Source organism: Lycium ferocissimum, chromosome 2 (assembly GCF_029784015.1).
Source record: "Lycium ferocissimum isolate CSIRO_LF1 chromosome 2, AGI_CSIRO_Lferr_CH_V1, whole genome shotgun sequence".
NCBI classification, from domain to species: domain Eukaryota; kingdom Viridiplantae; phylum Streptophyta; class Magnoliopsida; order Solanales; family Solanaceae; genus Lycium; species Lycium ferocissimum.
The window spans coordinates 44,483,982-44,500,972 of NC_081343.1; the positions used below are offsets into that span (position 1 = coordinate 44,483,982).

A 16,991-nucleotide genomic window follows, 5' to 3' on the forward strand; every position below is an offset into this window, starting at 1 on the left:
CCTTTCATTAAAGTGAACATTTTCTTCAAAGTAGATATCCAAACTAAACACCTTAATTGGAACTTAGGACAAATGAACTCGGACCAGATTTTTTGACGGAAAATCTCTCTGTTGATTCAAGTTGGTCAGTAGTCACCGGTTTTTTTTCTTTTTTTTTTTTTTTAGAGCTGTAACTATATGGCGGCAATGGTGGTGAAGAGGGTGAAAATTTTAGTGGTGGAAGAAAGGAGTAAAATGAGTTAGGGGTGATGAGGTGATAATACCACGTGGTATCCACCTCATCAACTGCTACTACCATATAGGATAAGATGTCTAAGGTGGACAAATTTAAAGGATAAAGGGTATATTTAAGCCAATAGTATAACAGCAGGGATATATTTGGATCCAAAATACATGAAGGGTATGTTTGGCCCTTTTTCAATAGTACAGGGGTATATTTGGCCCTTTTGCGTTAACTTAATCTAGACCTTTAATAAATAAATAGGATAAATGTCATTCATCCAATTATTTACTTAAGGAGATAGAGAGAAATGTAATGGAAAGGAGTCAAATCTGGAGAGGAGATGGCAGGGCCAAAAGATTTGGCATGTTCCGACGTCGACTACTAAAAGCCAAGTGCATATAAAAGACAAATAAATCAATAATGGTGATGCGTTGACTTAGGGTCAACTAATGAAACCAAAAAACAGATTGTTAAAATTTTCTTTGTGCTTTTCCACGAAATCCCATGCCAAACCTTAGGCTGTAAAATTCTTGTCTCCCACTTAAAGTAATGCAAATTCAAAGTTAATTCCTTTTTCTATTGGACTAGGCCCTGTTGAAAAATGTTAAAATGTCACAACTGAAGCTGTCAACTAAGACAACCTTTGGAACAAAAAAAGTACTAACAAAACTTTAATAAATACATTGGCATCTTAGCCATTCTCACCAGCATTTTCCCACCAGTAACTTTCATCAAGATTCTAAAAGAGTTCAACAATCTCAAGCCATTTTACAGCTAGTACAGTGTTGAAAGTCAGATGATTTTTCAAGAAAATAGAAGGTTTGAGTTAGTTTTACGCATTTTAGTAGTACTAAACATTTTGTGGGTGGGGGCTAAATCTCAGTGCAGTGATGATTGTGATGCATTAGCTTCATTTTATGTATGGAATGGTACGAACCTCACTTTCATATCTAATTCTTTTTCAACCACCATCAAGAATATTGTTAGTTATAATCCTCAGATAACCAATCCAGATATTATTCGATACCAAAGCAGAGTTAATGTTCCCTTCTCATGTGGCTGTGTTGATGGGAAATTCATGGGCCATCAGTTTGGTGTGAAGATCAAGGCTAGTACTACTTATCCAAGAATTGCCCGGCTTTATTATTCGAACCTTATAACAGTTGAAAAGTTGCAGGAGTTAAACAGTTATGATCCTAACAATGTTCCTGTAAATTCTATTGTAAATGTTATTGTGAACTGCTCTTGTGGGAAAAGTCGTGTATCAAAAGACTATGGACTATTTATAACTTATCCTCTTCGGCCTGACGAGAATTTGGTCACAGTAGCCAATGAATTTAATCTACCACAGAAGTTGTTGGAGGATTATAATCCTGAAGCAAATTTCAGCAGAGGCAGTGGTTTGGTTTTCATTCCTGGAAAAGGTATTAATCTCTTTACCAAGGCTTCTATACTCATATTCTTTGGATATTTTAAGTACAATTAGTCGGATTCGGAAGAGTTTTTACAGTAAGATGTGCAGAAGCATTAAAAGGGAACCATGCTGGTTGTATATTATAACGGGAAGGAACAATTTTGCGTACTATATTTACAAACAGTCGTAGTGAGTCTTCAGATGATTTGACTATGTATGACAAATTTAGTGCAACACTTGGGATTGTCACTTTAATATCTGTTAAATTCTGAGTGTTGGCTGATATTGTACTAGTTTTTATCCTAAATCTCTATTTTTGATACGTAATATGTTGCAGATCAAAATGGAACTTATCCACCATTAAGGACTTCTCCAAAGTATTCTCCAACCTCAATGAGTTCTTGATTATTTCTTGAATGCTATAATATTGGTAGCTAATTATTGTTTCTTGCTTTTCACAGCTCAAAAGGTTGGCCCTATTTTAGTGCTCCAGTGGCATCTTTTTCAACTTATCAAGTCTAAGGTATCAAAAATAACTTTGAATGTGATTGTAATCTACTAAAACTAATTTTTTGCCAGGAATCTCTGGTGGAGCAATAGCTGGCATATCGGTTGCAGCAGTTTCTGTTGTAGCCCTTTTAGCGGTTTGCCTGTATCTTACCTTTTACAGAGGCAGAAAAACGGAGGATAAATCGTTTCTTCACTTGGAACCTTACAAACATAGTAGCAATAAGCATGTTCCTGGTAATTTTATTGTTTTTAATCTACTGGTGCATACTTAAACTTTTCCATGAAAGCAATGTGTAGTTCATCCTTTGAATAAGTTTATAACTAGCTACAGACCTTGAAATTTCCTTAAATGACTCAGGTCATGGAAATTTTGAGAATTCTTCAGAAGGGGGTCCTCTTAATAAGGATGCTTCTCCAGAGGCCCCAAGGATCACCGTGGATAAATCTGTGGAATTTTCATATGATGAACTTGCTAATGCCAGTGACAACTTCAGCACAGCCTACAAGATTGGCCAAGGTGGTTTTGCATCTGTTTACTATGGAGAGTTAAGAGGCGAGGTTCGTTGTTATTCTTGTTAGATAGAAATGATTAGCAATTATTTGGATACTCAATTGATGATCATCAACTTAGTTCTAGCTGCTTTAATATGTCACACATTGCACCATTCACATAATTGTCTTGACTCAGCAGGCATTTCTTTGTTTGGGTTTTTGTATATTCATGCTGCTAATCTCCTTTGTCTCAATAATATACAGAAAGCTGCTATCAAGAAAATGGATATGCAAGCAACAAAAGAGTTCCTTGCTGAATTGAAGGTTTTGACCAATGTTCATCACTTGAACTTGGTAAATTCATTACTCATACTGATATATTATCTACAATACCTTGATTATTATAGTCCTCTTTGGCGCCTATCCTGAGTTACTATGGTAAAAGATGTCACCACGGATGGTGAAGATTACAAATTTCATCAATCTTTTAACTTCTCCATAATGCAATTTTGAAAAATTTGAGTGAACATTTTCTTTTTTCATATGATAAACTTCCTTTTCAGAATTTGCATTACTCAGTATGCCAATTCATTCAGTTCTCTGAGCGACTTGCTTGATAATGAGATACTTCTCATTGGGAAAGTCAGGATTGGTGATTAATTTAGCTCTGCCATACTTGAGATTTAGCGGATAAAGAATCCATTAGCCTCATAGATCATTAGAGAATATGAGGTAATATTTCACATGTTGAAACCGTTGCAGGTACGTTTGATAGGATATTGCATTGAAGGATCTTTGTTCTTAGTATACGAATACGTTGAAAATGGAAACCTAAGCCAACACCTGCGTTTAAGTAAGTTCAGTCCTTCTCATTGCATGAAAACTTCATGTCAACCAAATTTCAAATGTCTCATAGTTCCATATCCATCTTGTATTTTTCATTTCCAGGTAAGACACCATTGCCATGGTCTACAAGGGTGCAAATTGCTCTGGATGCAGCTAGAGGCCTGGAGTACATCCATGAACACACTGTTCCTGTTTACATCCATCGCGATATTAAATCAGCCAACATTTTGATCAACAAAAACTTCCGTGCAAAGGTATGGGAGTTCCAATACTAGAACTATGAAGCCAAAAACCATGTGTATTAACTCATTTGAAGGTGTAATGTTTTGCCTTGCAGGTTGCTGACTTTGGACTTACAAAACTGATAGAAGCTGAAGGTGGTTCATTGAACACTGGCGTCGTTGGTACTTTTGGTTACATGGCCCCAGAGTAAGAATCTATTTTTCTATGGTATTAGTACTTATTAGATATCTCTGAACAAGATCAAATTATTAGTTTCTACTTGCATTATGTGCAGGTATGGTCTGTTTGGTGATGTTTCTCCCAAAGTAGATGTATATGCATTTGGGGTGGTGCTTTATGAATTAATATCTGCTAAACAAGCTATTATAAGTACTGGTGAAACTGCTACTGAATCAAAGGGGCTTGTTACAATGGTACCTTTGGATCATTTCTTCACTCACCAATTTAATTCTCATATCTAAACCACAAAAAAAGGCTAAAACTTTAACTGTAAATTGGGATATTTTTTGCAGTTTGAGGGTGTGCTTGATGAGGTTGATCCTAGAGAAGGGATATGTAAATTGATAGATCCAAAACTTGGTGATGATTATCCCCTGGATTCAGTCTGGAAGGTAATAAAAGAATATTTTTACAAGTGCATTAATATTACGGGATTCATATAGCCGGCTTTAATTAGTTTGAGATTGACGTGTACTCATTGAATTGACTGATTAACACTAAGGGGAAAGTGTGTTTCTTTTATTTTTATTTTTTGGATCTTTACACAAATAGCAGGTTGGATTTATTGTTTATTTTTCATAACCGGTATGCATCAATATACACTGATTATACACATATCATACATATATTATACATCTGTCAGTTATATTTAGTTAAGCGGTTGGGTGAACGACTATATAGCTTAATTTGTCTTCTTTTTTTCTGCGATAATGAAAGTAATTAGGTTGTTTCACTTGGCAGGTGGCTCTTCTTGCCAAAGCCTGCACAAATGAAAAACCACAATTGAGGCCAAGTATGAGGTCAATAGTAGTGGCTTTAATGACAATATCATCCTCAAGTGCAGATTGGAACATTGCTGGTTTTTATGAAAACTAGGGCCTTGCCCATCTCATGCCAGGAAGGTAACAAATTCCAAATTGGAGTTTATTGGGCTACTCTTGATAAGGAAATCAGAGCCAGAAGCTTACAGGAGTAACACTTGTACATTTGTTTACATCAACCTTATGACACATATAGAACTTTTGCAATATTTTAAAATTGGTATTTAGTGCTTTGTTTTTTTTTTTTTTTTTTTTTGGGGGGGGGGGGGGGGTGGGGGTGCTTTTCCACTGGGTTTTTTTTTTGTTTTGGTGGGTTTTGAGGGGGAAGGGGGGTGGGGTTTGGATATTTTGCTCCTCTATTACATGTCATTTTATGAACAAAGACAAGGACATAAGTGCTCCGTCTGTCAAAGTAGCCCACGTTTATAACGGAAAGATGACAAACAAACAGTGTAAACAGGATGTTTTCAGATTTAATATTTTTTCTATTATTATTATTATTAGGCTAAATACATAACCCCTCAAATTTGACGTCATTTTTCATTTAGACACTTTAACTTAAGCTTATTCCTGTCAGGCACTCTAAGTTAAACTCCCCATGACTAACCCGTACGAACAATATAATGCGTGAAGTTCACATGCGTAGACATGGCAAATATAACAAATGAAAAAATGCCATGTGGCTTTTAAGAAAAATAAATAAATAAATTGTTCTCACCCTATCATAGCCTCGTCACTATTTCTCAGAGAATTCTCAATCTTCTTGCTGTGAAACAAAATATTTTTCTTTGTACAAAAAATACGATCAAGCTACGGAAAACAGAGAAAAATTGTGGGAAACCCCCTAGAAATATTTGTTGAGACTTGAGATTAAAGGATAAACAAAGAGGACATAGCATCTCTTTTGATCTTTAACAAAAACATAAAGATGTGCCAGCATCTTTCCCTATCAACCAAAGAGCAATAGCTTATACACCCTAAGTAAATCCCATTGCCTTAGCTTTTAAAGACATGATTTTATCGTCATATACTTAAATAAAAGGACACTTGAATATTATGTAGAAATATGATTTTAGAAATTTTGTTCTTCTAATCTGTGAACAATGGTGGAAAATGAGTGGAAGGTGAGAGGAATGGTGGTGTTGGCGAGGCAGTGATGGAGGGAGGTGAAAGAATGAAGTGAAACAGTTTGATTGAAACTCTATTTGGTGGAACTTGATGGTGCAAGAAAATTGGAAGGTCAGATATGTATTTTAGAGTGGAAGGAAGGATGATCCAGATGGTGGTTGGACAAGGGTCGCCGATCTTCCGGTCATTTTCTCCGGTTAATTCCAATAATAGTTGTTGATTTTCATCTCTTCTCTCTACGTGACCAACTGTGCAATATAGAAAGTTGCGATATTGAGCCCGTTTGGATTAGCCGCAAAAAAGTGACTTTTAAGCATAAGTGTTCAAAGTTATTTTATAACTAAGAAGTTGCGTGTTTGGGTAAAAGTGCTTAAAAAAATTTTAGAAGTAAGAGTAGTATTGAAATTAATAAAAAATATAAGGAATAAAAGGTTAAAGTTGCTAGTCAAATCAAAATGGCTTTTTAGTCAAAAAAAATATGTTGGGGTTGAGCAACTTCTTGGTATTGGCTTATTTTAAGTATTTTTTAACTTAATTTAAGCTGTTTTATATTTTTACCAAACACTCAAATAAATTAAAAATGTCTTATAAACCGATTTGACCAATTTATAAGTCCATCCAAACAAGCTCATTGATGGAAGGTGGAGAGAGTGAGGGAGGAAGGAGATCGAAAAAAATGATTTTTTAAAACTTTTCACGCTCCAAGAATAAGTGTGGTACACGCACTGTACCACGTAAGTTGTATGCATTTAATAGGCACAATTTGAGTATAGTTCAAGTGTCTAATAGAAACAAGCTTCAATTAAGGTGTCAAAGTAGAAAATAGCATCCAGTTTAAGGGGCTATATATGTATTTGGCCTTATTATTATTATTATTATTATTATTATCATCATCATCAGTGTCCTCAGTAATTGGAAAGTGAACTGAACTTAAATAAGACTACTAGAAGGACAGCTTGGTGCCCGAAATATTTTGTGTTCATGTAAAGTCAGAAGAAGGATCAATCACCAGTTGATTCATGCAAATATCTCTTTCTTAGGTCACTATTTAAATTTTATCTTTATTTTTAAAAGTTTTGCAACTATAGCCCTTTCAAATTATCTTTTCGGATAAAATTAGACTCGAGCCTAATATATACTATATATATTGCTCAACCTTACAGATAAAATATTATATTATTATCCAACATCCAACACTTAAATTTTATTAAACTGTACTCTAATATTTTCTAATAAGATTTCAATTTGCTCTAAAAAGATTTTTAGACTATATATGGTCTACACGGTTCATTAATTGCAAGAAAAATAATAGGGTCATTTATTAAATAATTGTCCTGAAAAGGGCAAACCGATAAAACTTCCACAACTCATTGGGATATGATGTAGGCAGTTTACTAGACAAGAATATATATGGTTAGTTTTATGGTCCGAACTCATGATCTGGTCATCTGAAGAATAGGAGATACTTATAGTTATCTTGCAAATCAGCTAAATACGACTTTACTAAGATGTGTTATTTGTTGTGTATATATCCAATAATTCACAAAATATAGCTCATGGTTAGATCATAGATGGACATTTCTGACATGCTGAACATAAACTGCCAAAAAGATAAATTACACTATTCCTATGAAATTAAAATGACAACTTTTAAATAACTGGGTGTTTTTATTTCCTTGTTATCCCTAGCTGCCTAAACTTCCTCAACCGCAAAAATAAAATCGAGAGGAAAAAAAAGAAGATAGAGAGGCAGATGATATAATAGTAGAAATCTAGAGAAGTAGGTAAACTAAAAACAATTTCCTAATTACTTGACATGGATATGAATTTTAGATTGTACTATATCAAGAGACGATTGAGCAACAAGTAAAGATGTAGACGATTGAGCAACAAGTCAAGATGTATACATACTCATACTTTGATCTACGACTGAAAATTTTGACATTATTCTTTACAAATATCTAAAAGGAGTAGGGATCAAATTATCTTTTCGATAAAATTATCCGACTCTAGTCTAATATAGGGTCGAATCCCTACATTGTAATCTCCTTTCCCTATCCTATGTAATAAAAAACAATTTAAAAAAAAAATATCTGAAAGGAAATCTGCAAGGCCAATTAAAACTATACAATATTTGTTGCTTTTCCCTACATATCTATGAAATGACCATTTATTTTGTCTTTGCGCAGCATGGGACCTGACCTTTGTCCATTCACCATCCTGCCCCACTTTTATGTCTCTATTCCCTGTGGGCCTTTTGAGATTAAAAAAAAAAAAAAAATCATAATTGTCAAACCAACAACCCCATCCAACGAATTAAAAGATCTGTCACTCCAATTCAAACTACTTTCACTCTACTCTTTTTTTTTTTTTTTTTTCACCTGGCATCAGATACCTGCATTAAAATCTGATTATATTAAGATTTGCTCGTGTCATGATTTTATGAGGGAAGTGCGATCTCCTATTAGAGGTGTACAAAGAAATCAAACGACACCAAATCGAGAGAAAAAAAATTTAACTAATTGTTTGGCTTACTTAATTTAGTATTGAAAAAAATTACATAATTGATTTGGTTTTGGTTTTAACTAAAAAAGTCATAGATGGACAACCCGACATTACATATATACACTTTTTAAAAACATTTTAAACATAAAAATATTTATTTGTAATGTAATTTATAAATATTTCTTAAAACTTTTTATAGTTTTCGGTCTTTTAGCATATTATTTCAAGCTTAGACTTAGAATTGCCAATAAGTTTTATAACCCATAAATGTAGTAACTCAAATAAAGTCTGAAATCAAAACCAACTAAATAAATACTAATGCTAACAAAAGAAATTCAATTCTAACACTAGCAATGACAACAATATTAGGTAACTATTCTTTAGTTTTACATTGGTTTAGATGGTTAAAAGACATAACTTAATTTTATTTTTTTCTTTGTCATGTAATTAATACTTAGAGCAAATAACACTTGTAGTCCCTGTGTTATTACATTATTCCTGTTTTAGTCCTTGTGATATGTAACTAAGCACATCTAACCTTCAATTATATAATGTGTGTGCTTTTAGTCCTTACACTAACAGAAAACAAGTAAATCAGCGGATGTTAAATATTAAAGAGGGCAATTCCATAATTACACTATTAATTTTAATGTGGACCCCAACTTTTATATTTCTTCCTCCTTTAAACGGGTTAACCTGTGCACTTAAAATAGGATTCAGAGCCTGATTGGATGGGCTTATTTTAAGCATCCTAATGTTAAATAACTTATAATTAAAAAAAAATAAGTTGGTCAATTTTTTTTTGCTTATGGGCCTTTTTCAACTTAAAAAAAAATTTAATAAAAAAAATCAAATTACCCCAATTATTTTTTTGAGCTTATTTTAAGACAAAGATACTTGTCAGCCCAATTCAAACACCAAAAAAAAGTTCAAAACAACTTATAAAGCTTTTATAAGCCAATCCAAACGGGCTCTCAATCTAATTGAACCCAGAAAGCAAAAGGAAAAATGATGCCTTAACCCCTTCCCCACCCCCCCGGCCCCCCCCCCCCCACCACACACACAACCTCCAACAACCCAATGTACCAAATAACGAAATTCCAAACCCTAAATATGGATCATGCAAATATGAACCTCAAATTCATCATCAAAAATCCCAAACACACTAGCTAAATTCAAAAGAACTTTTTTGAATCCCTGCTGAAGCGTCAGTGCAATTAACAGAGATGAAAACAAAACCAAAACATAAAAAGATGAGTAAGAGAAAAAGAGAGAAATAAAGGCGTCAGCTTGATTATGAAATTTTCACAAAAGAGGGAAAAAATGAGAAAAATAGATGGCAAATGAAGAGGGAAGATAGAAGAGAAATATGAGCAATGACTAACACAACATCACTACAGTAAAGGGGAAAAACAAAGGAAAGAATGAAGCAAAAGAAAGTTTCTCTTTTCTGAATCATTTTGCCTGTTTTATTGGGTGGGGTGGGGGGGGGGGGTTCTCTTTACTTTTTCCAACATTTTTGCAGAGATTGAGCCGTTTGAAGGAGGAAGAAGGTATAAAAGTTTGGGGTCCATATTGAAATTAATGTAATTACATAATTGCCCTCGTTAATATTTAAACGTCTGTTGATTTTTTTGGGTTCTGTCAGTGTAAGGACTGAAATCACACACATTACTTAATTGGAGGTTAGATGTGCTTAGTTACATATCACAAGGTCTAAAACAGGAATAACGTAAAACACAGGGACTAAAAGTGCTATTTATCCTAGTCCTTATTAGCCGTACTTATTTTAGCATGAGTTAGTATTTTTAGATTATTATCATCTTCATTATGGCTTATGACTAGCAATATTTATTTAATCCAGTTTCATAATTTTTTTGTTGAATATTTTATTACAGTGTCATCACTCATCTCACATTTTATGTTATTTTCCTAAGAAACACCTTAATATATAGTTGTATCTTACTAGGACTAAAGAAATATTTGAAGTAAAACTTATATATTTTGTACGAAGACTTTTCTGGAAAAAAACCTCGAAAAAATCAGAAGACCCAAGAAAATTTGAGGTTGAAAAACTCGACTTTTGTTGGTTTGGTTTGGTTTATAGATTTAAAAACCCGACACAATTGGTTTGGTTTGGTATTTGAAAAACCCTAACCAACCCGATCCATGTACACCCCTACTCCATACCAGGAATTTTTCCATACCCAGAACTCTAACCCGAGCCCCATCCCTTGTTGGTCACTCTACTCTTCTGAGAGTTAATATCTCCTAATTTGTCGACAATTTTTGAAGTTTATGTTTATAAAATATTTTGATAGAAAAACAAATTCTACTTGCTCTGTCTTTTTTGTAATTTGTAACGTAACAAAATTTTGAGATTCATAGAATGCGAAAATCATGCATTGGTCACTTTCAAAACATGTGACGAATAAAACATAGATATAAGAACCAATTTATCGTATTCAATACTAGTTGGAATAAGCTGGGGCTGAGCCCGGACCCAATTATTGTAAAGTTTCTTTTTTCTCCCGTGAAGTTTGGTTCGAGCAATTAGAATTAAAATATCTATAAATGATCGCAATGTAAATTTAATTTAGTGTTATTGCATTTTATGTTATCAGTAAAAAAATTATATTATGATGGACTTTAAAAATAGCTGGTCAACGGACAATGATGATGGTCGTGAGATGATAACTAAATAGTTATAGTTGGTTGTGATGGTTATATGATTTTTTTTTTCATACCCATAGTTCGAATTAAAAAATTTAAAGAAGGCTCCTAATTCAAAAATTTAGTAAAACTACGTATATATACATGTTAGTAAAATATTTACTTAACGTGATCCTTATTTACAAAACAATATATTACAAAAACAAGGATTTTCATATATTTTTCTTTTTTTATTTTTTTTTTTCCAGCTATATATATTTTTTATAAAAAAATATTTTTTTATATATTTTTTTAAAAAATAATTTTTATATATATTTTTTAAATATTAATTTTTTTTTTTTTTTTTTGCTCATAAAAAATTACTCATATTTCTAATTAAAAAAGTAAGTAAATATTTTCAATGAGAAATTTCTTGTTGTTCTTATAGAAGCATTTGAAAACCTAACAGGTGTTGTGTCATATGTGTCAAATTGAAAATCCAGTGGCCCACCATTTTTCATACATAAATTTTGACTTTTTTAAGGAACCATTTCAACAACTTTCATACATAAGGCCAAAAAAAAAATATTAATTTTTTTAAAAAATAAAAATAAATTTAAAAAAAAATATTTTTTTAAAAAAAATAAAAAATATTTTTAAAAAAAATGATTTTTAAAAAATAAAAAATAATTTAATTTTTTTTTTTTTTTAAATATAAAGCATGTTTTGTATATAAAAGGGAATATAAAACTTTACATATAAATATATATGACATATATTGAAATTACATCATGTGTGTCAAATTGAAAATCCAGTGGCCCACCATTTTAAATGACGGAACCCAAAGGCCATTTTCAGATATTTTTACATAAATGACAATAATTTTTTTGTTGTAAAATCGTTTTTTTATTTTTCAATATTTACATGGAGTTTTTTTTTTTTTTCGTTGTATTCATTTTTTATTTTTTTTTGCTGTTTACATTTTTTTCCCGCTGTATTCATGAATAAGACGGTTTTTTTTTTCTTTTTCTTTTTTCACTGTATTCATGAAATGACTATCTGTATTCATAAACGGGCTCGTTGTATTCATGAATACAACGAGTAAAACTGAATACATAAAAACATAGATACTCCAAAATTAACAAATACACCCTAAAAAAATGAATACAATCTAAAATATTAACAAAAAAAAGCTCAAAAAAGTGAATACAATCGTCTTATTCATGAATATAACAACACCAACCACTAGTTCCGGCCAGATCTACCGACGATTTCCAGCCAGATCTGTCAAAAATTTCACTACAACAACAACAATCCTTATGCTAACAAATACACCCTAAAAAAAATGAATACAATCGAAAAATTTAACAAAAAAAGCTCAAAAAAGTGAATACAATAACTTCCGGCAAGATCTGCCTATTTCCGTCTAGATTTGACACCGACGCCACCAGATCTATAAAAATACCGCCGTCACCAACAACTGCCGTTGTTATCCTTCATCATCATCATCACCAACAACTCCGCCATCGAAAAAAGAGAGAGAGATGGCGACGGGAAAGAGGAAGCCACTGCCGCCATCGACAAAGACAGTAGGAGTCGACGGTGGCTTACAACTTCACCATTAAAACGAAATCGAAGCTTGTTCAAAACCCTAACAATGTCATAAACATTTTTTGTTAAAATAAAAAAAAATGGAAGAAGATATTCAACAAAATACACATAAAAGACAGCTAAAAAAACTTACCAATTTGTGCACAACTATTATTTAGGGTAACAAAATCAGTAGATGATCCTGTGGAATCAAAATGGAGAAAATCACAGAGGAAAGGGGTTTGAAAATGTAGAGAATTGGAATACAGTACGTTAGTGGGTTTATTTTCTTTTTAACTTTATTTTACTTTACTAATTATTAAGTGTCATTAAGATATAACTATTAGCTATGGAATATGATTAATTGAAACTATAACTATTAAATATAATTAGAGAGTAATAGTTAGTTACGTCCCGTAATTATCCCAAAATAAAATATGTAACAAAGTGAGTACAGTAAGAAATAACTGAACCTATGTAAAATAAGCATTACGAAAATGTCCTACCTCTTTAATACTTCTACACTTTAGCATTCGTGGGAACCATCAAGTTTATGCAGTTGGGGCAAAAAAGTCAATTCAGTCTAAATGTCTAGAGGGAGCTACAGTAAACCACCATTTCAACCAATAAAGCTGCTCCATGTGTTAAACTTAGCTGACACAAGCAGAAGGGTGAGATGGTCACTTCCCATCAACGGGAAGCCCCTCTCATTCCCTCCTATTAATAGTAGAGTGTAAAGTAATGTGAATGAAAACAAAGGATGGAAAAAGTAGGAGATCTACGAGGGGAATACTACTTTTGTGGATGCTTAAAGTAGTTAAAAGTTCCACCTGCCTTCTCCTTCAAGTTGTCTCTTCAAGAATTTTTAAAAAAAAAAAATTAATTGGAAAAGATTTATTAATTCCATTTTTAATGAGAAAAGGGAAGGCAATACAGAAGGATTAAGTTGGAGTTGTCCAATATTTGACACTGTATTTCCTTTTTCTCTGTTTGTTTTTTTTACAAATTGCAATAAAGTTATAATTAAATTGAAGAAATCAGTGGAAACATGATGGTGAAGACCATAATGATTTTGCTGACCATGCATGCTTGTTGCTTAATCCCCAATTTCCCGTTGAATATTCATTAGCCGCAAGAATGTCTGTCTTTAACTTAAAGCAATATTAATCAGTTATTATCCTTATTTTAGAAGGACCACAGTTATTATATACAGTCGAACCTATCTATAACAACATTGTTGGGTTTGAAATTTTTTGACCGTTATAGAGAATAACTATTATACACCTATAACGACATTTGTCATTTAAATAATTGTTGGCTGTTATAGGTAACAAAGATGCATAAAATATAATTTTTAATGTTATTAAAAAATAACAAAATTATTTAAATTTTAAATCTCAAAGATATGCATACTTCACTACCTAAATATTAAAGAAAGTTAATAAAATTTCAATAAACTGATAACTGAATGTATAAAGTTTTAAGCTCTAAGTCACGCATTTTAATCTACTTGAATATTAAATTCTTTCAAAATTGATGGAAGAAATTTATAATGGTAGCTTGTGTCGTAGATTCCGTTTTAAAAAGATTAGAAGGAATCAAAGATATGTCTATCTGCTTGCTCTAAAGAATATGATTCATACTTCTTATTCACATTGTTTCCTTTTTGAAAATTATTTATAATAAAAAATAGAAGATAATGTTATTTTTATATTATAAATATGTATTAATATGTAATATTCTGTAATTGTATATTAAAGTAGTACCGTATCAACTTTTAATTTTGGTCAAATTTTCTGCACCTATTATTGGTAATAATAGATTTTCTATTTTTATAAAGATAGTTCATTATTATATTACCAAAGAAAGAAGATAGTTGTTATATGCGGGGAATTTTATAAAGAGCGTGCTGTTATAAAGTTGGTTGTTATTGTTATAGGTAAAATATTATTATAGAGAAGTAAAATATAATATAAAAAATCGGTTACGAAAAAACTTAGTTATTATAAAAAAGATATCGTTATACGCGATACCGTTATAAAGAGGCCAATATAATAAACCAAAAAAAAAAGGAAAAGGAAAAGGAGAACAAAAACAAAATTCTAAATTCAATCAATGACATGTCTTGGACACGAGGCTAATGAAGAACTAAGATTCGATTGAGGTCAATGATGTTATGCCTAATTTCTCATTACATTTGCTCTAAATTGAATGTCAACAAATTTTGGGGCAACTGACTTAATTATTTTATAGAATATTGCCCCTTTTAATTAATTAGTGGCAACAATATCAAAAGAGAAAATACACATGGCCTCACTCAGAAAAACACACATGGAGCAACTCAAGGACTCATATACAAATTTTGAATCTTTCAAAAATTTATCTTCTCTTACTTTCATTTGTTTCGACTATTTTCTAAAGAAAATTACTTACTAGAGCAAAAAACCCAAATGAAAATCCAGATCTACTATGTGAATCCTCAATAGTCAATATTTAACCACTTAATCTTAATATACTCGTAAAATTTATGTTGTCACACATTTTTTTAAACTTAAAAAGTCATATTTAGATTACAAACGTGATTCTTAAACTTACGATTAAAAAAATGCAAAATAGATTCTTAAATTTGTTAGTTTTATTATTTAATAATGGGAACAACCAGTTAATTTAAGAAGCCGTCATATTACCGCGTCTAAGTAGTGGAATATTTTTTTTTAGAGAAAAAGGTAGAATAATTTCAACTTTTCATTGTTGGCATCTTCTTTTATGACTAACCACGGGGTATACAACACTGAATTTACGCGAGAGAGCCATGGTTCTGTCTGTCGCTTTATTTATCTTTTTTGTATAAAAAAATAATAAATTACATAGTTGTCAAAACACCAACTGCCACACCGTTCACCAACTAGAATCCAAAGCATAGTATATCTGCAACTGCAATTGTTTAATATATTTTATTTGTCAATCAATCTCATCAATCCACTTTTAGTTACGGAAACGGTGGAACAGTCTCTTATTAAAATGTAAATGTAAAAATACTTCCTCCGTCCCAAAAAAATTAACATCTTTTACTTTTCAAGAATCAAATAAGTTGTTCTTTGATCGTATTTTTTATATGTCTTTTAAATATTTTAAATTATTAATTATGGTGCCTTATAATACTTTTTACTTAGTTTTTAAATATGTAAATTTTATTTTAAAAAAATATGTTCAAACACACAATCAAAATTAAGAAGTTTGACTCTCGTTAAGCTAAAAGTTTCAATTTTTTGGGATGGAGATAGTAAAATAATAATTAAAAAAATTAACGTGATCTCATCCGACTTTTTCTCTTGCTTAAGGGACTTGAAACTTGATTTTTTTTTTTTTGAGATCTTAAAATTTGATATTCTTACAACCTTAACCTGGTCCTAAAAAGAGTATATATTGAGATGGATGAGATTAGTATTTGAGTTTTGGAAATGCAAAAGTTCCTATGAATTTTTTTTCTTTAGTGAGTCCTAAATATATATTTTAAACTCGAAATAATGAAACTATTTTCATGTGTTTTGGATGATTATTGAGTAAGAGCCTGTTTGGATGGGGCTAAAAAAGAAATTATAAGTCCAAAACAAAATAAATTGGGTAGGGCCAACTTATTTTTTTTGGCTTATAAGTTATTTTCGCTTATAAAAAGCTCGCTTAGATAAATCAAACGCTCAATTAATTTTTTCGATTTTTTAAGACAAAATTTTTTTAAATACCCAAACACTCAAAAAAAAATAAAACAAATTATAAGCAACTTATAAGCCAATCCAAACAGGCTCTAAGAAAAAAAAAATATGCTAACCAACATAAACGGCTGTATTATTATTAATTTAAGTAATAGAAACGGTGTGACATGTCGGCACGCCCAAGAAGACTGCAAAAATCTCGTCTCTGCCTTATCATTATTTTGTTTACTACAAAACAAATTATAATGTGAGATAATCCCACCAACTTCTGCCAAGTTGCCAATATTTATCGGAAGCTCTTTGAATTCCAAATAGTTTTCCATACCATTGATTCATTAGACGTTTTAGTGCTGAATACTTGACTGGTAGCGGTACTGGATAATGGTTAGTCAAGTTTTTATTTGGTAATTAATTAGTCCATTTTAACACGGTTGAGCTACTAGGGAAAAAGTTAATTTGGTGTACATAATTAAATAATGTAGTTTATGGGAAGCATATCAAGTACACCAAAAAAAAAAAAAAGAAAGAAAACTTTGCTGTTTTCAGGTAAATATCCAATCTTGAAGTTTGACCACGTACAAAGAACGGAGGCTCATTATGTGATTTTTTTAGGGTTAAATACATCGTACTTTTTT

The 16,991-nt window shown here is 31.6% G+C and overlaps 1 protein-coding gene across 1 annotated transcript; it reads left to right on the forward strand.

The window, feature by feature from the left end:
- The first annotated feature begins 777 nt into the window (after positions 1–777).
- Positions 778–5,011, forward strand: LOC132039411 (chitin elicitor receptor kinase 1-like). Its single transcript, XM_059429899.1, has 12 exons — positions 778–1,647; positions 1,975–2,014; positions 2,099–2,106; positions 2,217–2,381; positions 2,506–2,705; positions 2,904–2,993; positions 3,402–3,492; positions 3,588–3,739; positions 3,823–3,914; positions 4,003–4,141; positions 4,241–4,339; positions 4,689–5,011. The coding sequence occupies exons 1-12, from the start codon at positions 1,020–1,022 to the stop codon at positions 4,821–4,823; spliced, it is 1,839 nt and encodes a 612-aa protein (XP_059285882.1). The 5' UTR covers positions 778–1,019; the 3' UTR covers positions 4,824–5,011.
- Positions 5,012–16,991: the final 11,980 nt, after the last annotated feature.

Bases quoted from the DNA above. Each gene is read 5' to 3' on its own strand.
- LOC132039411 (XM_059429899.1), top strand. From the start codon at position 1,020: ATGATTTTTCAAGAAAATAGAAGGTTTGAGTTAGTTTTACGCATTTTA. The intron at 2,706-2,903 runs GTTCGTTGTTAT...AATAATATACAG, and splicing joins ATGGAGAGTTAAGAGGCGAG to AAAGCTGCTATCAAGAAAAT. The intron at 3,915-4,002 runs GTAAGAATCTAT...CATTATGTGCAG, and splicing joins TTTGGTTACATGGCCCCAGA to GTATGGTCTGTTTGGTGATG.